Source organism: Pseudophryne corroboree, chromosome 3 (genome assembly GCF_028390025.1).
Source record: "Pseudophryne corroboree isolate aPseCor3 chromosome 3, aPseCor3.hap2, whole genome shotgun sequence".
NCBI lineage: Eukaryota > Metazoa > Chordata > Amphibia > Anura > Myobatrachidae > Pseudophryne > Pseudophryne corroboree.
In genome coordinates, this window is record NC_086446.1 from 431,158,215 (window position 1) to 431,182,956 (window position 24,742).

Below are 24,742 nucleotides of genomic sequence, written 5' to 3' on the forward strand. Positions count from 1 at the left end.
TCTCTTTTTTTTACATGTGTTTTCTGTAGTGCATGAACTTATTTTGATTCTATGTACTCTTGGAGGTTATACTGTAGAACCAATAAATGTCTTATTTTTTATTCAAGATTTAAACTACAGTATCTCTTTGGCATATTCATTTTGGAGAGTCTATTTCTGTGAGCAATAGTGGAATTGGCATACCGTAAAAAGACCATCAGATGTACACGCATGCTTTCTGAATATGGGTGAGAGAGTTGAGGCCACCTCAGCTCATCTCAATAGAGCCACCTTGAGCTGTCCAAAGAAACGTTTATGTGAACATACAGTATCTCACCTATTTCAGGTGAGTGCCATTGATGTTTCCTTCCATGAGATTGTGAAGATTTTTGATCTTAAAAATCTGATCATTCAGTTGTTTTCCCTCCTTCTTCTCTATGCACAGGAGATATGGGGGAGGCTACTTTCATAGAAAACAATTGAAGAAGCTCAGTGTGATTTGTACCATTGAGTGGACTATTTCAAGACAGACAGCGCCTTTTAGCCCTTTCTATTGTCTTAAATTGATAATGTACGTTCAAGTTCAGAACATGGGCTCCCCTGGATTAGCATAGCTAAACTGCTTCAGGACATCATTAAACATCACTCTGCTTGGATCGCCAAAGGTTACTATTCCTAGCAGAAGTCCACGTGGATAATAAAACTGATAGCCCAGTGGGTCCCATGTTCTGAACTTGAGCCATAATGTACACTGTTCATTTGAACACTATTATACGGTATCTGGTCTTTAAGTCGACAACACTTAGGTCAACACTCATTTGGTCGACATAAATTAGGTCAACATGGTCACTAGGTAGACATGGGAAAGCTCAACACATGAAAAGGTCAATGTGAGTTTTTCAATTATTTTTCATTTTTTAAACTGTTTCATACTTTACGATCCACGTGGACTATGATTGGGAATAGCAACTAGTGCCTAGTGCAGCGGTAGTGGAGCAAGGCACCTTGCCCAAAGCATGGCGAGCGTACAAGGACACTTTAAGAAGAAAACAACACAAAAAACCCCTCATGTCATCCTTTTTCCATGTCGACTATTTCCACGTCAACCTAATAACCGTGTCGACCTATTTCAGGTGTCAACCTAGTCACAGTCGATCAATAGTGGTCGACCTAATGATTGTCAACCTAGTTACTGTTGACCCAATGATCCACACCCCTATTATACATTGTTTTTTATTTTGGTGGGGTAAGAGATAGATTAAGAGATAGATAGGTAGCCATGAATGTTATCTCAATTGTGAGTTATTGCAGTTTATTAGGATAATATAGCTTAAGGCAAACACTTTCAATTCTGTAAAATCCTTTATTGCAGGCATTATCATAAAGTCACTGATCTTTCACTGAGAGACATGGGCATGTTCCTCCTAGTATTTTAGTTTTCCATGGATGATGCATGTCCATCTTCATATAATAACAAAGCAATTATCTCTATTCCTACAAAAAAAAATGGAAACAGATAAGGATAAGGGTAATTTATTTCTGATAATTATATGAATGTATGGGTCATATGCGTGTAGGTCAGAATACATATGTACTGTATAACAATACATTTGTGCGCTGTCAGTGTCAGTTTATGTAGTTGCCTACATAACTGTATCATATTTATCTACTCTCCTCAACGTCCGAGAGACTCACAAATTATTTCGTAGTACCATGGATCACTGAAAGAGTGGTTGGTTCTACAGCATCCTGCCCTCTTCCTAGTGAAGTGGGCAGAACCGGAGTACTGTATAATGCTGCAATTTGCTGTCTATAAGGAGGGGTGGGGCCAATGTGCTTCTAAGAGAATTGTGTAATTTTGGCCCCAGCTCCTCTTCATGAACCCATAGTTCGCAGCATTATGCTATGAGGGGGTGGCATCTAATGGGACATAGGGAGGGGAATGGCCCAACCCCACTAAGGATTAATGATCCCGTTCCCCGCTGACAGGAAACTAGCTCCTGAGGGAACTATTCGCAAGCCCCACCATGGCGAGCGTACATTCCCGCAGCACGCCACCACCCCTAACAGAGCCAGAAGAAAGAAGAGTGGTGAGTACTAAGCCGGCGTCCTGGTTAGCGGGTCACTGGCCATTATGGCTTCATGAGGGTACGGAGATGTACAGCTTCTACGCGGGGTGGACTGAGTCTCCAGACTGGGTACTGTGTACACAACAGTGTACTTAGACTGGCACCACAGCCATAAAAGGAGTCTGTCTCCATTTTATGCACCCAGACACATAAGCCAGTATAAAGAAGGGCGGGAAGACCGCACACCATTGAAGGGGTGGGGCTTCACTATGAGTGGACCCAGCAGCTCACCAGCACCATTTTCCCTACTGCAGCTGACACAGAAGCTGACTGACAGGGACGCACAGCTCCTCCAGAAAGCCTCCAGTTTACCTCAGAAGTACCAGGGGGTCATAGCAGTGGGCGAGCAATTACCAGTGTACTAAGGCCCTAATCTAGGTACTTAGTCTGCGACCCGGCTAAGCTTGGCATTAGCGATAAGGGCGCCGTGTGCTGGTTCCATACTCTCTCTGTGTCTCTCTGGAAGGGCTCTTTGTGGGTTAATTGTGCTCTTACCCTTTTCCTGTGTGTGTGCTGTCACTACTGCAATATGTCAGGCAAAGAATATGTTTTATGTAAGGCACAGTGTTCCTCTTCTCCAGGGAGTTCACTAGTGTGTACTCAGTGTAGTATCCCTTCCCAGGCTAGTGGGGCAGAATCAGCATGGCCAGACTTCATTAGGGGAATGATTTCCACCATTTCTACAAAATTATCTCGTAATGAGAAAGAGACACAATACTTAAGGCAGTTTATGGATGAGTTTATAAAAAAGGACTCAGTACCCAGACCAGTGTCTCAGTCCTTGGCCCATATACTGCATTCTGACTCTGATGATGAAGGGTCAGAAGTGGAGGAAGGTGAGGTGGACATAGAGGTAGGGGAGGGTACTCTGTCACAGGGTGTAGAGGTACTCATAGATGCTATCAGAGAAGTGCTAAATATACCTGATAAGGTGACAGAGGAGAGTGAGGAATCTTGCTTTAATATTAAGGAAAAATCCTCAGCCACTTTTCCTGTGTCAAAGGAACTAAATACCCTGTTTGAAGAACCGTGGGTTAATCCAGATAAGACATTTCAAATTCCCAGGCGGTTGTTATCATCTTTTCCTTTTCCTCCCGAGGATAGGAAAAAATGGGAAAATCCACCGATAGTGGATGCATCCGTCTCCAGGCTCTCACGTAAAATTGTACTACCGGTGCCTGGTGCAGCCTCCCTAAAAGATGTGGCTAATTTCAAGATTGAGACTACACTCAATTCTTTGTATACTGCTGCTGGGGTAGCCCAGAGACCCACTATAGCATGTGGGTGGATTCAAGAGCCATTGCTAAATGGTCAGGTCATTTACTTAAGGGGTTAGACACCTTACCTCAAGAGGAAGTTATTTTGCTCCTGCAATATATACAAGACTCTGCTAATTTTATGGTGGAAGCCATAAAAGAAATAGGTTTGCTTAATGCACGCACTACAGCTATGGTAGTGTCGGCACGCAGAGGATTAAGGCTACGTCAGTGGACTGCTGACGCGGACTCCAGGAAAGGAGTGGAAGGCCTACCTTTCACAGGAGAGGCCTTATTTGCTGATGAACTCGACAAATGGATCTCCCAAGCTACTGTGGGTAAGTCCACATACCTACTTTCCGCAGCTTCACCAGCAAAGAAGGTCTACTCAGGACCTAATCTACAGTTCTTTCGGACTGCCAAATTTAGGGGCAAGGCCAGAGGTTCTTCTACTGCTACCAGAGGTGCTAGGTGTAAGCCACACAAAACAACGACTGCTGGTTCACAGGAACAGGGCTTAGGCTCTGCTTCCTCAAAACCTTACGCATGATGGTGGACCGCGATGCCTGGAAGACATGAGGGTCACATCTAGACAGAATTGTGCCAGGATACTTGGGTCATAGACCTTATATCCCAGGGATACAGACTGGAGTTCCAGGAGCTCCCACCTCACAGATTCTTCAAATCAGGCTTACCAGTTTCACAATAGGCGAGAGTACAGTTCCACCTCATCTACACAACAAGGGTTTCTATTCCAGCTTGTTTGTAGTACCGAAACCGCACAGTTCGGTGAGACCAACACTGAACCTCAAGTCATTGAACCCGTATTTACAAGTGTTCAAATTCAAGATGAAGTCATTGAGAGCGGTAATCTCAGGTCTGGAGGAGGGGGAATTCCTAGCGTCTCTGGATGTCAAGGATGCGTACCTTCACATTCCGATCTGGCCGCCTCATCAGACTTATCTACGGTTTGCACTGCAGGACTGACACTACCAGTTTCAGGCCCTGCCATTTGGCTTCTCCATGGCACCGAGGGTGTTCACGAAGGTGATGGCAGAGATAATGATATTGCTCCGCAGACAGGGAGTGAACATAGTTCCGTACTTGAATGATCTTCTGATAAAGGCACCGTCCAAGGAACAGCTGTTGGAGAACACTGCCCTCTCAACCAGATTACTCCTGGATAATGGGTGGATTCTGAACCTGCCAAAATCTCACCTAGAACCAATGCAGAGGCTTCAGTTCCTGGGAATAATACTGGACACAGAGTCTCAGAAAGTATTCCTTCCCTAGGAAAAGGCACTGGTAATCCAGTCAATGATTCAGGCTGTCTTGAAGCCGACCAGAATCTCAGTGCATCTCTGCATACGCCCTTTGGGGAAAATGGTGGCTTCTTATGAAGCAATTCAGTACAGAAGGTTTCATGCGAGACCCTTCCAGCTGGATCTGTTGCCCAAATAGTCCGGATCGCATCTTCACATGCACCAGAATATTCGTCTGTCACCAAAAGCTCCCTCCTGTGGTGGCTACAGACTTCTCACCTAGTTGAGGGTCGGAGGTTCGGGATTCAGAATTGGATTCTGCTAACCAGACGCAACCCTCAGAGGTTGGGGAGCTGTCACCCAGGGGTGTGTAGTTTCAGGGAAGATGGTCAAGTCAGGAAGTCGTCCTTCCAATAAACATCCTGGAACTCAGGGCTTTCTACAACGCCCTTCTGTAGGCCTCATCTCTTCTTCAGAATCAGGCCATTCAGGTCCAGTTGGACAGTGTGACGGCGGTGTCGTACATAAACCGACAGGGCGGAACGAAAAGCAGAGCAGCAATGTCAGAGGTGTCAAGAATTTTCCTCTGGGCGGAAAAAGATGCCTTGGCGTTGTCGGCGATCTTCTTTCCTGGAGTGGACAACTGGGAAGCAGACTTCCACAGCAGACACGATCTGCACCCGGGGGAATGGGGCCTCCACCTGGAGGTGTTCTAGTGGTTAACATGTCGGTGGGGGTGTCCACAAATCGACATGATGACCTCTCGACTCAACAAGAAGCTCAAGCGGTATTGTTCCAGGTCGATGGACCCACAGGCAGTAGCGGTTGACTTCCTGACAACTCCGTTGGTTTACCAGCCTGTGTACTTGTTTCCTCCCTTTCCTCTGATCCCAAGAATTCTAAAAAGAATAAAAAGGGAAAAGGTTCAAGCAATCCTCATTGCTCCGGACTGGCCACAAATGGCCTGGTATGCGGATCTTCTCAAGATGCTGATCGAAGATCCGTGGCCACTGCCTCTTCGAAAGGATCTGCTGCAGCAGGGCCCTTTCATCTATTAAGACTTATCAAGGCAACGTTTAATGGCATGGAAGTTGAACGGCTGATTTTAGCCAGGAGAGGGATTCCTGACAAGGTCATCCCGACTATGATCCAAGCCAGAAAGGGGGTAACGTCTAAACATTACCATCGTATTTGGAAGAAATATGTCTCAAGGTGACATGTCCTGCTTTTTCTGCAGTCTGGAGTTGATGTGGGCCTACGCCTAGGCTCCATTAAAGTTCAGATTTCGGTCTTGCCTATTTTATTTCAGAAACAATTGGCTTCTGTCCCTGAGGTCCAGACGTTCTTGAAAGGTGTTCTGCAATTACAGCCTCCCTTTGTGCCTCCTACGGCACCTTGGGACCTCATTTTGGTACTGCAATTCCTTCAATCAGACTGGTTTGAATCGTTGCAGGAGGTAGACGGAAAGTACCTTATGTGACAGACAGTCACACTGTTGGCCTTGGCTTCAGCAAGATGTGTGTCGGAGCTGGGAGCATTGTCTCACAAGAGCCAATACTTAATTTTCCATGAGGACAGATCTGGCTGTTTCGGACGCTTCTGCTACTTCAAAGTCTTTGGATGTCATAAGGGCTTTGAAGGTCTATGTGAAGAGAACAGCTTGTCACAGAAAATCGGACTCGCTGTTCGTTCTTTATGATCCCAATAAGATTAGGTGTCCTGCTTCAAAGCAATCCATTGAACGCTGGATCAGGCTCACTATTCAGCATGCTTATTCCACGGCAGGTTTGCCAATTCCGAAATCTGTTCAAGCCCACTCTATTAGGTCGGTGGGTTCCTCTTGGGTGGCTGCCTGGGGTGTCTCGGCTTTACAGCTCTGCCGAGCAACTACTTGGTCAGGTTCAAACATGTTTGCTAAGTTTTACAAGTTTGATACCTTGGCCTCTGAGTACCTTCAGTTTGGTCAGTCAGTTCTGCAGGAACCTTAGCACTCTCCCACCGGTTTGGGAGCTTTGGTACTTCCCCATGGTACTAAATGGATTCCCAGTATCCCCTAGGACATAAGAGAAAATAGGATTTTAATTACCTACTGGTAAATCTTTTCTTGTAGTCCGTAGGGGATACTGGGAGCCCGCCTGGTGCTTCGTACTTCCTGCTCTGTAACTTGGTTAAGTAATGTTGTTTGGTTCAGCTGTTGCTGTCCTTGTTTGCAAGTTTGGTTAGCATGGCTTTCCTCTTGTTCTGGTTGTGCTGGTTTGAAATCTCACCACTTTCCTTATCTATATCCTTCTCTCAAAGTATGTTCGTCTCCTCTGACACAATTTCCTAAACTGAGTCTGGTAGGAGGGGTATAGAGGGAGGAGCCAGCACACACAATTAAACTTCTATAGTGCCTATGGCTCCTAGTGGACCCATCTATATCCCAAGGTACTAAATGGATTCCCAGTATCCCCTACGGACTACGAGAAAAGGATTTACCGGTAGGTAATTAAAATCCTATTTTTTCTAGATAAAGTTAGGACTGTTAAGGTGTGTACACATGGTGAGATTCGGACTAAACCTCAATTCTCACTAGGCGATAGGGGATACTGACTATGTATGATTTGGCTATCTTTTCTACAAGATAGTCAAAATTGACTTGCCTGCATAGTCTATCTAGGTTTGCGATACCGACCTCACGGTACCGCGCATCGGTATTGCAAGGTGACTTTTGCACTAACTTTCCTTACGATTGAAAAAATCTTACTGTGTGTACAGGGCGCATGACCTCAAACACAGTTGTTATTTTAAAGTGTTGAAAGTATATTCTCAAAATCAAAGTGTTTGTTTACGAATATGTTATTACAAGTACAAAATTCAATACAAGCAAATTAATTTGATAATTTCCCCAAAAATCTGTGAATTTACTCCAAATTGAATTTTCCCTGCAGTGTCCAGAAGTGTTAGCACTTTGAAAATTATAATGGAGTTCCGTAGGAATGCCCTGATTCAGAATTCCACAAAGTCAGTCTTGTAGATGGATTTTTCTTGTTGCTCATCACCAGTATCTGAGCTTTGGAAACTATTAGACACGTCCAGAGCCGGCCCTGGGCATAGGCACCTAGGCAAATGACTAGGGCATTTGGAATGCCTAGGAGAACAAGCAGCTTCTGCTGAGTAAAATGATATGCATCATGCCTATATTCTGTGTGTGACTGCGGCTCTATCTGCACACAAAATGCATTACTAATGTGCGGCATATGTGTAAGGGACATTATGTGTGGTATTATGTGTATCATGTATATTATGTGTATAAAGTCATTACTAATGTGTGGCATTATGTGTATAAGGTGTACTACTGCGTGGCGTAACTTATAGAAAGGGAACTACTGTGTGGTCTAATGTGAATAAAGAGCAATATGGTGTGGTGTAATGTGAATAAGGGGCACTACTGTTAGGAGTAACGTGGTACTACTGTGTGATGTAATGTGAATAAGAGACACTATTGCATGATTTAATGTGAAAAAAGTTGCAGTACTGTGTGGCATAATTTCAACTGGGGGTATTATTGTGTGGCCATGTCCCTTCCCAGCAAGAACACACCCCATTTTGGGCTGCGCACCGAATGTGCACACTGTTCCTACTTAAAATATAGGGGGTAGGAGCACCATAATGAGGACTGCTATGGGTGAGGGGTGATGGTGCTGGGAAAGGGGTACAGGGTCAGAGGCGGAACTAGTGTTTGTGCTAGGGGGTACCAGCCTAAATCTTGCCTAGAGCAAGATTAGTTAGGGCCGGCTCTGGACATGTCTCCATTTGTGGTTGACTCGCTGTAATCAGGTATCAACCGGCTATTCACAAGGGTGTGTTTTGTGGCTGCATAGGCAGAACTGTTAGGTCTTCAGAGTTGAGTGTCAGCAGAGATTTCTGATTTCAGATCGATCTCTTGCACCAGGGCTGCTGCAAGTGCACACTACTGATGATGGCTGCTTTCACAAGTGGTTGCTTATGGCTTAAGAGCCAAATCTAACTCTGTCTGCAAATGTTATATCTGCGCCCCCCCCCCCCCCCCCCTGCAGTGCACATGGTTTTGCCCAATTGCTAACAAACTTGCTGCTGCGATCAAGTCAGAATTATCCCCTTGGCCATAAGTACATACAATAGTGTACAGTATTTCTGGGAGATACATTATCTATGAGAAGCATTACTGAATGTACGTTCATATTTCAGTTTTTGGAACTTTGGGGGTAATTCCAAGTTGATCGCAGCAGGAAATTTTTTAGCAGTTGGGCAAAACTATGTGCACTGCAGGGGAGGCAGATATAACATGTGCAGAGAGAGTTAGATTTGGGTGTGGTGTGTTCAATCTGCAATCTAAATTGCAGTGTAAAAATAAAGCAGCCAGTATTTACCCTGCACAGAAACAAAATAACCCACCCAAATCTAACTCTCTCTGCAAATGTTATATCTGCCTCCTCTGCAGTGCACATGGTTTTGCCCTACTGCTAAAAAATTTCCTGCTGCGATCAACTTGGAATTACCCCCTTTGGGCCTAATTCTGAGTTGATCGCAGCAGCAATTTTGTTAGCAGTTGGGCAAAACCATGGCCCTCATTCCGAGTTGATCGCTCGCAAGGCGAATTTAGCAGAGTTGCTCAGGCTAAGCCTACGCCTACTGGGAGTGTATCTTAGCTTCTTAAAATTGCGACCGATGTATTCGCAATATTGCGATTACAAACTACTTAGCAGTTTCAGAGTAGGTTCAGACTTACTCGGCATCTGCGATCAGTTCAGTGCTTGTCATTCCTGGTTTGACGTCATAAACACACCCAGCGTTCGCCCAGACACTCCCCCGTTTCTCCGGCCACTCCTGCGTTTTTTCCGGAAACGGTAGCGTTTTTATCCACATGCCCCGAAAACGCCGTGTTTCCGCCCAGTAACACCCATTTCCTGTCAATCACACTACGATCGCCGGAGCGAGGAAAAAGCCGTAAGTAAAAATACTATCTTCATTGTAAAATTACTTGGCGCAGTCGCAGTGCGATTATTGCGCATGCGTACTAAGCGGAATTTCACTGCGATGCGATGAAAATTACAGAGCGAACGACTCGGAATGAGGGCCCATGTGCACTGCAGGAGGGGCAGATATAACATGTGCAGAGAGAGTTAGGATTTGGGTGTGGTGTGTTCAATCTGCAATCTAAATTGCAGTGTAAAAATAAAGCAGCCAGCATTTACCCTGCACAGAAACAAAATAACCCACCCAAATCTAAAAGGCCCTACACACATGCCGATTTGTTTGAAAGATATGAACGATCTCGTTCATAAATGAACGAGAACTCATTCATATCTTTCAGTGTGGAGGCTCCAGCGATGAACGATGCGCGGCCCCGCGCTCGTTCATCGCTGGTCCCCCGTCAGCTGTGCATGCAGGCCAATATGGACGATCTCGTCCATATTTGCCTGCACTTCAATGGAGCCGTGTGACGGGGGGAGTGAAGAAACTTCACTCCCCCCGTCACTGCCCCCTCGCCGCCGGGTCGCCCGTCGGGCACCTCGGTGGTGGATCGGCATGTCTGTAGGGCCCATAACTCTCTCTGCAAATGTTATATCTGTCCCACCTGCAGTGCAGAGGCAGAACTCTGGGAGGCAACAGAGTCACCTGCCGCCGGGCTCCTGCTCTGAAGGGGGGCACCTCTCCTCCCATTCTGTGACACCATTGAATTAAGTTAATTGATAGCTGTTGCTGTCTTTTCAGTGGCCGACTTCCTCACTGGTCCCTGCACCTTACAAATCACACCCTCTCTATTATACTGAATATACACATTTTACAAGTATCACACCCAGTATTAGAAACCACAACCTATTACACTGGAAGCAGACACCATACTGATGAAGCTGTTTGCTCCTGTAGGAGAGAGAATTGACTGCATAGGAAAGGAAAGAGTTAAACATCTGGGGAGGGGTGGACCTAGCTGTTAGGAAAGTACAGCCTTTTTAGGGGGAGGGTTTGATATATATAGGGAAGGTGAGGCCATCTTAGTTCTCTTGGTGGATTTGCTTTTAGGTGAGTGCTGCATTGCAGACAATTTTGTTTTTTCATTCACTGTGCAAACAGAATAACAAAGTAACCCCCACCTTTTTGTAATACTCCTCCTCTCCACCTTCTTATTACCTGCTGCTATGGCTGCCCGCCCCCAGCGCGTTCTACGGGCCCCGGCTCGGTACCGTGGGTCAGACGGTCGAGTGGGCCCTGAGGATGCAGTGGGCAGCATGGGGGACGGGGCTCCGTCCCTCGGGGCCTCAGCAAACACGGACGCGGGCATCATAAGCAGGGCCCGGTCGGGCTCGCCGCCGGGAGCCGAGTCGGTCACACCGGCCGGGCGAGGGCGGCGTGGGGGACCAGGGGTCCCTGCAGGCCACCCGAGGATTGACGGGCGGCGGCCGTCCCCTCCGGGAGCCGCCGAGTCCGGGATCGTGTCGGGCGCCCGAGGGCGCGCTCGGCGGTTTCAGGTCCTAGCCCTCTTCCCTTGCCACGGCCGAATGTTAGTGCCGGGCGGGGGGAGAGGACGGGAAGGGGAGCTGGCGGTCGCCGCGCGGGGCCTGTGCAGGAGCCTCGCGCGGCGGCCGAGGAGGAGACACAGTCCGGGAGCCCGATGGCGGGAAGAGGTGGGACGCACGCGCGGGGTGCGCGCGCGCCCACGCTCGCTCCGGGCGGCGCCGGCCGCGCACGTGTGCGCGCAGCGGCGCCGCCAACGCACCGGCCACCCCTTTTGACTCCCCGGATGCCGGAGTCCGGCAGGGGGAGGGGGCACGCAAGGGGGGTGCAGCGTGTGCCTCTGGTAGGCAGCGCTGGGCGCAGAGAGATGGAGCCAGGGGATGGGGCCACGGCAGGAACTGCAAGGGGTGACCGGGAGCAGCATGCGCGTGCGCACACCGGAGGTCGTGCGACGCGCGGGGGAACACGCGCGGGTGCACCGCGGGTCTCTTTGACTCCACACACCAGCCCTACAGAGGCGTGACGCAGCGGGTCCCGCGGGTGGAGGGGAGACAGGGAATGGGTCAGCGGCCGCAGGGCCGCGGCACGGGCCGCGGCGCACGACAGCGGGTCCTCCCCAGGACCGGGGGATTCTTCTGCTTCGTTGGGGAAGGAGGACGAAGGATCAGAAGTGGAGAGCGAATGGTCCGACCGGGGGGCACTTGCCTTCACGTCGGAGCAGGAGGGGCCGGGTCCCCGGGTCACATCGGCCGGTCGGTGGGCGCGGGCTCGCGCCCAACCAAGGACCGGTGGTCCTTCGGGCGCCGTTGACGGGGGTCGCGGCACGCGGGATCCTCCCGGGGCCCTAGCGTCGGCTCTGGCCACGGTAGTAGAGGCTTTGGGGCCGTTAGCTGCAGTGGCTTCCCCTAGGGCGATGGCGGATTTCGGCCAGTCTGCAAGAGGCAGGGGGTCTGGCAAGCGGAGGGCCTCAGCGGCGCAGCGGGTGGCACGAGCCTGCCGAGAGCTGGGGGCCGCCGCTGCGGAGCTGGAGCTAGGTACGGACCGGGAACAGCAGGGGCGCGCGCTCACTGCGCATTCCACACGGGGGGCCCGGCGTGCGCCGCAAGCATGGGCCGGGCCCTCTTCTGCTTTGTCTTCCACAGAGGGCCGAGAAGAAGGGGATTTGGCAGATTTCGTGGAGGACGATGATTGGGCTGAGGAGGATGAGGATTCCAGGTCGGAGAGGTCGATGGCATTCGGTGAGTTGGTACAGTCTATATCAATTTCCCCCACGAGCTCGAGTTCGCATAGCTCTTCGTCTTCCACCTCTTCCTCTTCTTTGTCATCGCAAGCGTCCGACGTAGACAGTACTTCTAGGGCAAGGAAGAAGGCGGCAAAATTTGCCAAGCGGGCAGCAAAACAGCAGAAGAGGCGTAAGCGGCGCAAGCGAGTTAGTGAGGAAGAGCGTAGGGCAAAAAAGCGGCGCGATCTGCCTGGGGTAGTGCGCTGCGAGTACACCGCAGTTATGCGGGGGCTGCGAGACAGCTGCCGCAAGAAGATACGTAGGGGTGACTTCGTGGACTTATTCGTTTTGACTAAGGCCATGAAGAAGGATTACAAAGCGGCGGCCGCTAAGAAGGGCATGGGGACAGAGGTTTTCCGGTCTTTTGATAATTGGCTGGCCGGTTTCTGGGTCTTTGCGGCATGCTATTTGGAGGATAGGCCGGAAGAGCACATGAATATTATCCGGTACCTGCATCTCGTGCACGACATGCAGCGCACATCCTCGGGCTCGGAATGGCGCCGGTATGACCAAGAGTTTCGGGAGAAACAGGACGGGCTACGGGTCATGGATTTTGGGTTCAAGGACGTGGAGGTCTGGCTCAAAGTGACCCGGGCATCACAGCAGGAGGAAGAACCCCAGAAACAGGGAGCAGGTGGGCGTCGCGCAGGGTCATCAGCCCAGGGGGCGGGCGCGGACGCGGATGGGGGATTTGCCAGGACAGGCGGATTGGCCGTTCGCGTGGGCGGGCGGTCTGCCCCACGAGGGAAATGCTTTGCTTTTAACAGCGGAGCATGTTCCTTTGGCAAGCAGTGTCGTTTTCGTCACTCCTGCCAGCAGTGTGGAGGAGCCCACCCAGCCTCCTCTTGTTTCAAAGGTGGTCGACAGGGAAATCGGGGAAAACAAGCGTACCCTAAGCAGGCCGCGAGCGGGACCGCTCGGCAGAGCCCCAACGCCAGTTAAGCTGGAAACGATGGGCAAGTGGTTGGATCTGTATCCAAATAAAAGGGATGCAAAATTTTTGTTAGACGGTTTTAAGTTTGGTTTTCGCTTGCCTGTTGCGAACGAAGTGTCCGTGCGCGCGCAGAGGAACCTCCAGTCTGCCCGAGCTTTGCCGACTGTGCTGCGGGAGAAAGTGGATAAGGAGGTCAGGTTGGGCAGGATGGAGGGGCCGTTTAGGTCACCCCCGGTGGATGACTTGGTCATCTCCCCGGTCGGGGTGGTACCGAAGAAGACTCCAGGCGCTTTTCGGCTCATCCAGCATCTTTCTTACCCGCCGGGGGCATCGGTCAACGACGCAATACCACCGGCTCATTGCTCGGTGGTGTATCAGTCATTTGACGAGGCGCTAGAGATGGTCCGCAGCTACGGGAGCGGGGCCCTCATGGCTAAGATTGATGTTGAATCAGCCATTAGATTACTGCCATTGCATCCGGACTCATTCCGTTTTATGGGTTTCCGGATTGGGACGGAGTATTTCATCGACAAATGTCTGCCGATGGGATGTTCCGTTTCATGCTCATTTTTCGAGCGCTTTAGCACGTTTCTTCATTGGTGCGTGGAGTCTGCGTCAGGCGGTCACGGGGTTGCCCATTACCTCGATGATTTCCTGTGTGCGGGTCCGGCTAATGACGCAAGGTGCGGCGACTTGCTGTTTAGCACCCGGGCTCTTTTTTACCACTTCGGTGTTCCTGTAGCCAGGGACAAAACGGAGGGTCCGGACTCCTGCCTATCATTTTTGGGGATTGAAATTGACACTGTGGCGGGAGAGTGTCGCCTGCCCCGGGACAAAGTGTCGAAGCTCCGCGAAACCATTTGCCGGTTCAACGGCTCGCGTAAAGTTACGCTGCGGCAGGCGCAGTCCTTGCTGGGCATGCTGAACTTTGCTTGTCGGGTAATACCGATGGGCAGGGTTTTCTGCCGGAAGCTCGAAAGGGCGACGGCGGGGTGTGCCAGGCCTCATCATTTCGTGCGATTGTCCTCTGAATTAAAAAGGGATTTGGCCGTCTGGGCTTCGTTCCTGGAGGATTTCAACGGAGTGAGCATATGGCAAGCGCCAGCCGTAGACAGCGAGCGGTTGCAGCTGTTTACCGATGCTGCAGGTGCCTTTGGATTCGGTTGTTTTTTGGAGGGATCGTGGTGTGCGGCATCCTGGCCGATAAAAAACTGGCATAGCGAGGGTCTTACAAAAGATCTGGTGCTGCTGGAGCTTTTTCCCATTATGGTAGCGTTGGAGGTCTGGGGCGATCGGTTGGCTAACCGCAGCATATTGTTTAGATGCGATAATCTGGGCGTGGTGCATGCGATTAATAACCAGAGGGCGAAATCGCTAGTGGTTCTGCGGGTGCTCGGGCAATTGCTTTTGACGTGCTTGCGTAGGAACCTATGGTTCCGGGCACAACACGTGCCCGGTTTGGAGAACGGAATTGCAGACGCTTTGTCGCGTGGACAGTGGGAGAGATTTTGGGTTTTGGCACCCGAGGCCGAGGAGCAAGGTTTTCACTGTCCCGGTTATGTTTGGCAGGTGATCGGGCCGGACTGGAGGGTCTAGCGTTGCGGTCAGTCGCGCCAGCCACGCTCAAGGCTTACGGACAAGCTTGGAGCGAGTGGGAGGAGTTTGTCCAAGGTCGTCAGCATCAAGGTAAGAGCAAGCATCGACTGATGCTTTCTTTTATTTGGCAGCTTTACGTTTCCGGTAGGTCCCGAGCGGTGGTATCACGGTACTTGGCTGGCGTCTCATTTTTCTGCAAGCTGCGAGGCGTCCCTGATGTAACAAAAAGCGAGGTTCTGCGGAAGGCAATGAAAGGGTGGGCGCGAGTTGCGCCGACGCCACCAGATAGGAGGCGGCCCATCGATGCGGCCTTGTTGCCGGCCGTCATCGCGGCGGTGGGGCGAGTCGCGTCGTCCAGGTTTGAGACGCTTTTGTTCAGTTTGGCGTTCTCAATGGCTTACCACGGGGCCTTTCGGGTTTCGGAGTTGGTAGCGCCTTCCAAGAGAGCAGATTCGTGCATGCTGGTCGGAGACGTTGTAGTGGGTGAGAGGTCCTTGCTGTGCAGATTGCGGCGCTCTAAGACGGACCAAGTGGGGAGAGGGCGCTGGGTCACTATGGTTCCAGCGCTAGAGGAGAGCGTTTGCCTAGTGGGTCTGGCAATGCAATATGTGGTGGTGCGACCCGTTAAGGAGGGGTCATGGCTATTGCATTATGACGGGCTGCCAGTCACGAAATACCAGTTCCGTTGGATGCTGGGTCGTTGTTTGGCGGGCTTGGGCCTCCCACCCGCTGCTTTCGGTACCCATTCCTTTCGAATAGGCGCGGCGACGTCGGCTGCTGCGGCGGGTTTTTCCAGAACTGAAATCCAGGCGGCGGGGCGATGGAAGTCGTCAAGTTATAGACGATACATTCGCCCCGTCGCGTGAGAAGTCGGTTTGCACCTAGTGCTTTGTTTTATTTGCAATGTATTATGTTGTTCCAGTTCTGTGATTTTATGGTGTTGTGCGTTTGTTGGTGTTTCCCCCTTTTTATCCTACTCAGGGATTAGCTACTCGCCGTTGCTGACATGAGTCGGCAGCGGGGGTCTGGAGTTATTTTGCGATTTTTTGCCTGACTTGACGGACTGAATTCTAATCTACAATTCGGCTAATCTGGTCTAATCAGAGTCCCTCAGCAGGTCTTTACGCTTTCACCTCCAGCTGAGTTATTACATGTGTTTCCCATTTTATACCCCCCCCCCCCTCCCTGTTTTATTTCGTTTGTTTTATTTGATCTTTCCCCTTTGTGTCTTTAATTGCGCTTTAAATTGGCAACGAAGCATGGTGCAGTTCGGCTAGGCCGTGACTGCTGCAATAGCGAGATCTAAAGTTTTTCTTTTTGGCAGATCCTTCAGTGTAAACAATTAATAAGCCTCTTAGTAATCAATTTTACCCCTCTTTTCCCCTTCAGGATGGTTTGACGACAATTTGGCCATTTGGGTGGTTGGCCACTCTTACATTTACTGGGCGGCCAGGTTTGTGGCCTCGGAAGGGGCTCAGGCATTGCTTGGAGCACAGGGTGTCAGATGGCTTGGCTGGCGAGGAATGATGTGGGGTGAGCTGAGGAGTAGGTTAGTGAGTCAGGCCAGCAAGCATGGAGTCCCTAGGGTCTTGGTAGTCCATCTAGGTGGCAACGACCTGGGGAAGAGGACATCCTTGGATCTGCGGTGGGCCATGATACATGATCTGGCAAGTGTGGCCGCAACATGGACCAATTGTGTGTTGGTTTTTTCAATGATGGTGCCAAGATTGTGTTGGAGGGGTGTGGCGGATGGGCGCCAGATTGACGAGGCCCGGAAAAAGGTGAACGGGGCGGTGGCAAAGTGGGTGCTGTCCCACGGAGGGAGGGTGGTTCGCCACCCGAGGATTCGGTTCAGAGACAGCCACCTTTTCCGGCATGATGGAGTACATCTATCCAATGAGGGGATGATGTTTTTTCTGGAGGATCTAGGTTTCGCTTTGCAGGAGTTAGGGTAGGTTTATGGTGGCGGTGCGAAAGACTTTGGGGATGAGTCTTTCGCTGTTGGCGGAAAAGAACGGCAGTTTTGTATTGTAGGGAAAACTGTAGTGTTTTACAGTTTGTTGTGGTTTAGGTGCACTCACCTCCATCGACTTATGGCCACTTGACCACCCGTCCGGGAAGGCAGCGGCAGGGCACCCAGGAGCGGTGGGTAGTCACTGTGGGGGTTGAGTTGTCACCTATTACCGGTTTATGATAAGTTTTAGTAAATTTATAGGGTTAGTTATTTAAGGTTAATTTAGGTTAATTGAGCCGTTCTTTTGGGCCGCCACCATATGCCGGCTGGAGCGGCATATTAAATTAATTTCTTTATTACAGGTTTGCTAATGGATAGGGACAAATAAATAGCTAGCAATTTTCTGCCAAAATTCAAGTCTCCGTGTCGTTATTTCTGGTTCTAGGTTATGAATGCTTTACTTTCAAAGAAAGGGGTCCACCAAATATCACTAGGATGTTTAGGAGAGAGAATTGACTGCATAGGAAAGGAAAGAGTTAAACATCTGGTGAGGGGTGGACCTAGCTGTTAGGAAAGTACAGCCTTTTTAGGGGGAGGGTTTGATATATATAGGGAAGGTGAGGCCATCTTAGTTCTCTTGGTGGATTTGCTTTCCCACCCTCCCGCCCTGGTAGTAGGAAATTCTGGCACGTGGTGCTTTGGCGTTAAGTTGTTGGCTGGTTTATCGTTGGCTATTTATTGGCGGAAAAGAACGGCAGTTTTGTATTGTAGGGAAAACTGTAGTGTTTTACAGTTTGTTGTGGTTTAGGTGCACTCACCTCCATCGACTTATGGCCGCTTGACCACCCGTCCAGGAAGGCAGCGGCAGGGCACCCAGGAGCGGTGGGTAGTCACTGTGGGGGTTGAGTTGTCACCTATTACCGGTTTATGATAAGTTTTAGTAAATTTATAGGGTTAGTTATTTAAGGTTAATTTAGGTTAATTGAGCCATTCTTTTGGGCCGCCACCATATGCTGGCTGGAGCGGCATATTAAATTAATTTCTTTATTACAGGTTTGCTAATGGATAGGGACAAATAAATAGCTAGCAATTTTCTGCCAAAATTCAAGTCTCCGTGTCGTTATTTCTGGTTCTAGGTTATGAATGCTTTACTTTCAAAGAAAGGGGTCCACCAAATATCACTAGGATGTTTATAGGAAATATGAGAATTTTAACTATATGAAGTTACTTCTCTGACAATTACACGTAACTTCATATAGTTAGAATTCTCATGCTTCCTCTACAGGAGCAAGTAACTCCATCAGTAAAGTGTCTGCTGTCAGTGTTACAGGTCATGGGTTCTAATCCTGGGTATGACTGCTAAGAAATGTGTGATTTAAAATAAAAGACAATTAAATGTATAAATTCAGTATATACATTTTTTTCAGAACACCACACACACACACACACACACACACACACACACACACACACACACACACACACTCACATATATATTTATCTTAATATAGGAAATAGGGAAATAGGGGGACACCAATATATATCTTGCCTCCGGGCGACTGTGACGAACTTACGCCACTGCTGCAGTGCACATGGGGGGTCATTCCGAGTTGTTCGCTCGCAAGCTGCTTTTAGCAGCTTTGCACACGCTAAGCCGCCGCCTACTGGGAGTGAATCTTAGCTTATCAAAATTGCGAACAAAAGATTAGCAGAATTGCGAATAGACACTTCTTAGCAGTTTCTGAGTAGCTCCAGACTTACTCGGCATCTGCGATCAGTTCAGTCAGTTTCGTTCCTGGTTTGACGTCACAAACACACCCAGCGTTCGCCCAGACACTCCTCCGTTTCTCCAGCCACTCCCGCGTTTTCCCCAGAAACGGTAGCGTTTTTTCGCACACACCCATAAAACGGCCAGTTTCCGCCCAGAAACACCCACTTCCTGTCAATCACATTACGATCACCAGAACGAAGAAAAAACCTTGTAATGCCGTGAGGAAAATACCTAACTGCATAGCAAATTTACTTGGCGCAGTCGCACTGCGGACATTGCGCATGCGCATTAGCGACTAATCGCTCCGTTGCGAGAAAAAACTAACGAGCGAACAACTCGGAATGACCCCCATGGTTTTGCCCAATTGCTAACAAACTTGCTGCTGCAATCAACTCAGAATTACCCCCTTTGAGAATATGCTGCGGCAACATCAGGTCACTAACGATGAATGGGCTCAGTACTGAAATAAGCGAAAATTGTGCTCACATAAAGCCGGTAATGCAAAACATTATTAGATAGGGCCTCTCTAAAGAGATTTCTAGGAAGACACAGAAATGTCTCCAAAAGACTTGCATGATACAACTTAATATGAGTAATAATCGTATGTCCAACTCCATGTACATTAGCTTTTGGTCTTTAATTATAAATGTCCTTTAATGTCTCTGTTTTCAGTTAACATTGGCATGTGTTCTTACCTAGCTTTTTATGCATTCAGTACCACAAGATTCTAAGAATAGAAGAAAAAAAAGTACATTTTCAAAACATTAAATATTGACCACCTTAAACAGATATTTTTTTTCAAAACGGACTATTTAAGCTAAAAACAAATTCAATAAAATGATTCTAATGCATTTTAAGTCTGTAAAAATGTTGCCACCTACGTCTAATAAGGACAGTCATTTTGCCCAGCTGAAATTATATGACTGAGAATGCAGCAAATCAATTAACCGGGAATTAGTAACATCACTGAGTCATGAGACACCTTTTTTTGTATAAATTAATAGGTTAAATGCTGATGGGGGCCACAAAATGGCTGCCTCCACTATTTCTAGCATACCGTTTTGCATGTGCCTTCAATTTTACAGAAAAAAAAGACTTGTGGATTAAATGCTAGAAAAATTAAATTACTTTTGTAACCATCTTCCTTACTCCATGCAAAGCCACAGTGGCAGTGACTGTTGTAAATTTGTAAACTATTCGAATCTACATTGCATGTTGTTTTACCCCATTGACACTATGGAAAGGTCTTCAGCTATACAGGGTCAGATTAAGCCCTTGGGAGGCCTGGGGAACTCAAGATAGAGGGGCCCTCCCCCTCCCGCCAGCAACCACCACCGACTGCACTCGCTTCACACCTCCACCCAAACCATGTCCGCACCCTCAGACCTCCTCCCCCACCCAGCGCCGCTGCACTCACCACACTAGTCATGGGCAAAGAGATACATTGAACTGAGTTGAGACACATGACTCAGCTCAGTGTAGTGTCTCGAGTCAGTGTCTCGGTACATGGCTCTTTTGTAATGCATTGCAGACTGTGCACATGCAGTGAGTGCAGAGGCTGCTGGCGGTGCTGGGACTCGTGAAGAGAGTGACTCAGACGGCATCCGGTCTTTAGGTCGACCCTATATAGGTCGACCACTGAAGGTCAACAGTCAGTAGGTCGACACTGATTAAATGTCGACACATGACTAGGTCGACATGTATGCAAGGGCACACAAAACACACAAAAGGTCGACACAGGTTTTTGGGGTTTTTAGTACCTTGTGGCGAGCGTAGCGGGCAACCATGCTCAAAGCATGGTGAGCGAAAGCGTTTCAACTGTCGGTGGCCCCAGATGGAAATTCGGGTCAAGATCCCCCCCCAAAAAAAAACAACAACAAAAAAACTGTGTCGACCTAATGACCATATTGACCTAGTTATGTGTCAGCCTTCAGTGTTGACATAGACAGGGTCGACCCAACGATCGGCACCTGACTCAGACATCTGGGATTGGGTCAGCTATTCAGCTGCACAGAATGAATGAATTAATCTGATTTGTCTCCACTGAGTCTGCACTCTGCAGCAGTCTCACAGGCAGTCGGTGCTCAGTGACTCATACCTCTGGTAATGTGTCAGCTATTCAGCTGCACTGGATGAATCATTGATGAATCTGATGAGTATCCACTGAGTGTGCACTGTCTCAACTCAGTCTCACAGACAGTTAGTGGCAGTGCTCAGTAACTCATTCCTCTGGTAATGTGTCAGCTATTCAACTGCACTGAATTAATCAGTAATGAATCTGATCTAGGGATGGCCATCAGTGGGTTATCCATCGATGGCTACAATCGATGTTACCATTGGTGGATAACCTCGATGGTGGGTAATCATCTGTACGGGAACCATCAATGGTTTTGCCCATCGATGGTCCCCATTACTTTAGTATTGAGGTAGAAGCAGGCCAATCAGAGCCTGGGGGCATGGCTTCATGGGTGCCCAGGGCCGGAGCTATGCTCTATGTCCCTGACACCCTAGACAAAAAAGAAAAAAAAACATTTGATAGCTCTTTACCATCAAGGGTGAGAAACCATCTGGTTCTCCCTCATCAATGGTAAATGTAGTTACCATCGGTCATAGACCATCGATGATTGCGAATCATCGATGGTCGATGGCCATCCCTAAGCTGATCCATCTCCACTGAGTCTGCATCAGTCTCTCAGGCAGTCAGTGCTCAGTGACTCAGACCTCTGGTAGTTTGTCAGCTATTCAGCTGCACTGAATGAATCATTAATGAATCCAGAGCCGGATTAAGGTGGGGGTCCCGGGGATACGTACCCCGGGCCCCCCTTTCCAAAAGGGCCCCCTGCCACACCACAGATCGGATCTTTCTTCAATCCGATCTGCGGTGCACTGCAGCGCTCACGAGCCCCGGCTCCCCGCTGCCCTGTCCCTCCTCCTCCTTCAGTACAGCGTGCGGCCAGTGCCGTTTAGCGGCGGGCGAGCGGCACTTTGTGACTACTTATCTCCTCCCTCTCTCTCCCCCCGAGCGCTCCTGCTCGGGGGGCGGGGCTTCGCGGAATGACTCGTTTGCGTCGTGACGTCACAACGCAAACGCGTCATTCCGCGAAGCCCCGCCCCCCGAGCAGGAGCGCTTGGGGGGGGGGATGATGGATGGGAGAGAGAGAGGGAGGAGAGGAGATAAGCATCGAAGGAGGAGGCGGCCGGTGCGAGGGACGTGAGTCGGCGGGACCCGAAGAGCGGGAAGATGTAAGTATTTTTTTTTTCTCTCTTTCTCTCTCTCTCTTCCTCCCTTCCTCCCCCCCACTTGACACCTGCCTGCCGCACTATGTAAAATGAGGATACCTCCCGCACTGTGTAAAATGGGGACACCTGCCGCACTGTGTAAAATGGGGACACCTGCCGCACTGTGTAAAATGGGGACACCTGCGCACTGTGTAAAATGGGGACACCTGCCGCACTGTGTAAAATGGGGGCACCTGCCGCACTGTGTAAAAAGGGGATACCTTCCGCACTGTGTAAAATGGGGATACCTGCCGCACTGTGTAAAATGGGGGCACCTGCCGCACTGTGTAAAATGGGGATACCTTCCGCACTGTGTAAAATGGGGATACCTTCCGCACTGTGTAAAATGGGGATACCTGCTGCACTGTGTAAAATGGGGATACCTGCCGCACTGTGTAAAATGGGGATACCTGCCTGCCGCAGTGTGTAAAATGGGGACACCTGCCTGCGTACTGTGTAAAATGGGGACACCTGCCTGCGTACTGTGTAAAATGGGGACACCTGCCTGCGTACTGTGTAAAATGGGGATATCTGCCTGCGTGCTGTGTAAAATGGGGATATCTGCCTACCGTACTGTGTAAAATGGGAACACCTGCCTGCGTACTGTGTAATATGGGGACACTTGCCTGGTGTAATGTGTAAAAAGGGGACTTTTTTATTTTTATTTTTTCACCCTGTGGTGGGTATGATGATATCAGACGAGGCCACGCCCACTTTAATGAGACCACTCCCATTTTAATCAGGCCACACACCCTTGTCGGGAGCGCGCGCGCATGCTTTTTCTTTTTCTGGCTATATGGGGGGGGGGGGGGGGGGCACGCAAATTTTTTTTATAGCAAGGGGGGGGGGGCGCATTTTGAAATCTCGCACTGGGAGCCAAATTGTCTAGAAACTGCCCTGCGTGCGGCGCACTAATGACGGAGCCGCAGGCTTGCTGAGCCGGACAGCAATTGGACAACTGAGCCGTCGCTCAGCTGCGCTGACTACAGCTCTAAGAATAGTGCTCTAACAGCTGTTGTCAGGGCAGTTGAGCGACCGCTCAGCTGTCCAATTGCTGTCCGGCTCAGCAAGCCTGCGGCTCAGTCATTGGCGCGCCGCACGCTGAACTGAAGGAGGAGGGATTCTTAGATAAATTATATATATATATATATATATATATATATATAAATCCCTCCTCCTTCAGTGGACTAAAAAACTAATAAAAAAATAATTATATATATATATACATTTTTTATTAGTTTTTTAGTCCATGGGGGCCCCCTGCAATTTAGTACCCCAGGCCTCCCGGGGCCTTAATCCGGCTCTGAATGAATCCTATGAGTCTCCACTGAGTTGTTCACTGTCTCAACTCAGTGTGACAGGAAGTCAGGCACAGCAGCAGCCCTGACACTGAGCAGCATCACACTGCTCCCTCCCAGTGGGTGTCAGCCAGGAGTGCTGCCACCCAATCACTGTGATTGACTGAGAGAGGTTACTGGTGGCTGTCTCAACACACCAAACTGTGAGTGACTCGAATCATTCGAACTTCTAAATGATTCATTGTGTTGAGACCGCGACTCAGTAGCCATCTCTACACAGCACACAAAGGGGCCTATTTATCACCATCTGCATCCCGGATGCCGATGACAGGTAATAAAATCGCCCAAACTTGCGGTCAAGCTCTGTCCCTGCAATGACACTCTGCAGCAGCATAGGGGTATTTTTTGGAAAAAATACCCCCGATGTCCTGCTGGGCATGCGCCGCCCCCGCCGACATCGCTGCTACTGCCGCCTAGTCGACCTCCCCGTCGTGACAACCCCCGCGTGCTGCGGACAGTCCAAAAGCAGATCAATATACTTACCAGTCCAGGGAGCCGGTCCGCGCTGCTCCTGCTAGGCTGCCGGGACGTCATATCCTGTGTGCTGCGGTGACCCCCGATGCTGTAAAGTGCGCTTCCGCTTTGCAGTGTCCCTTTAATGCACCCGGGTCACATTGCATCACATGGGGACCCGGCGCCCGGCAGCGCTCACCGAAGCAGCGGACACCGGCTCCCTGGACAGGTGAGTATGGTTTTTGTTTTTTACTTTTTTCTTTTCTTTTTGCACTCTCATCAGCTTGTGTGTCCATCGGACACACATAGCTGATCACTGTAGTCGGGTCCCGCTCAACTTTCTCTGCCAGGGGCACAGAAAGCTGGGCAAATGCCACCCTATCACAGTGCTGCTCTGTACACACTGCTGTATTTTTTCACATTTTTTTGGTAGTAAATTTGGCCACATCACAGTTCCCATTATAAGTATGGGGAATGCGATGTGGGTTACTAAAAAAAAAGTGGATTAAAGGGTTTGGGGCAGTTTTTCATGAAAGCTGCTCAAAATGCCCTTTAATACATTCAGGTGATACTAAAATAATGTGAAAAGGGTTTGAAAACAGAAAACACCCCTTTTCACATTATTTTAGTAAAAATAATGTTAATAAATCGACCCCACAGTCTGAAATGCAGCTCAGCAATGTCCACGCTGCACCCTCCAACAGTGCAGCCGGTAACAAGAGCCATCGGGGAGGGGTGAGAAGACCCCAGGCCGTCGGGGAGGACAGGCCCTGTGCTGTGGGGGTGGGGGGCAGAGGACTTCAGGGAGGATTCCACGCTGGCCGGGGAGGTGTGCAGTGAGTTGCCGGCGGCTGTGCGGCACCTCCCTTTCCTCTTCTCTTAGGCAGCAAGGGGGACTGAGTCAAACAATCTCCAGCTTCCGGTGCTAACAGGAGAGCTGATGCTGGCGGCTGAGGCTGGGGAGGGGTGACAGCAGCAGCAGAGTAGCTCTAGCCTAAAACAGGGGTGCCCA

General features: G+C 49.6%; 1 protein-coding gene across 1 annotated transcript in view; it reads right to left on the reverse strand.

Moving 5' to 3' along the window:
- Nucleotides 1–1,344: 1,344 nt before the first annotated feature.
- BPIFB4 (BPI fold containing family B member 4) overlaps nt 1,345–24,742 on the reverse strand; it is a 95,462-nt gene continuing 72,064 nt past the window's right edge. The window contains exons 15-16 of the mRNA XM_063963590.1: nt 19,336–19,367; nt 1,345–1,473 (exon numbers count right to left, since the gene is read on the reverse strand). Coding sequence (XP_063819660.1) covers nt 19,344–19,367 — 24 coding nt within the window. The 3' untranslated portion in view covers nt 1,345–1,473; nt 19,336–19,343. The remainder of the gene's footprint in view (nt 1,474–19,335; nt 19,368–24,742) is intronic.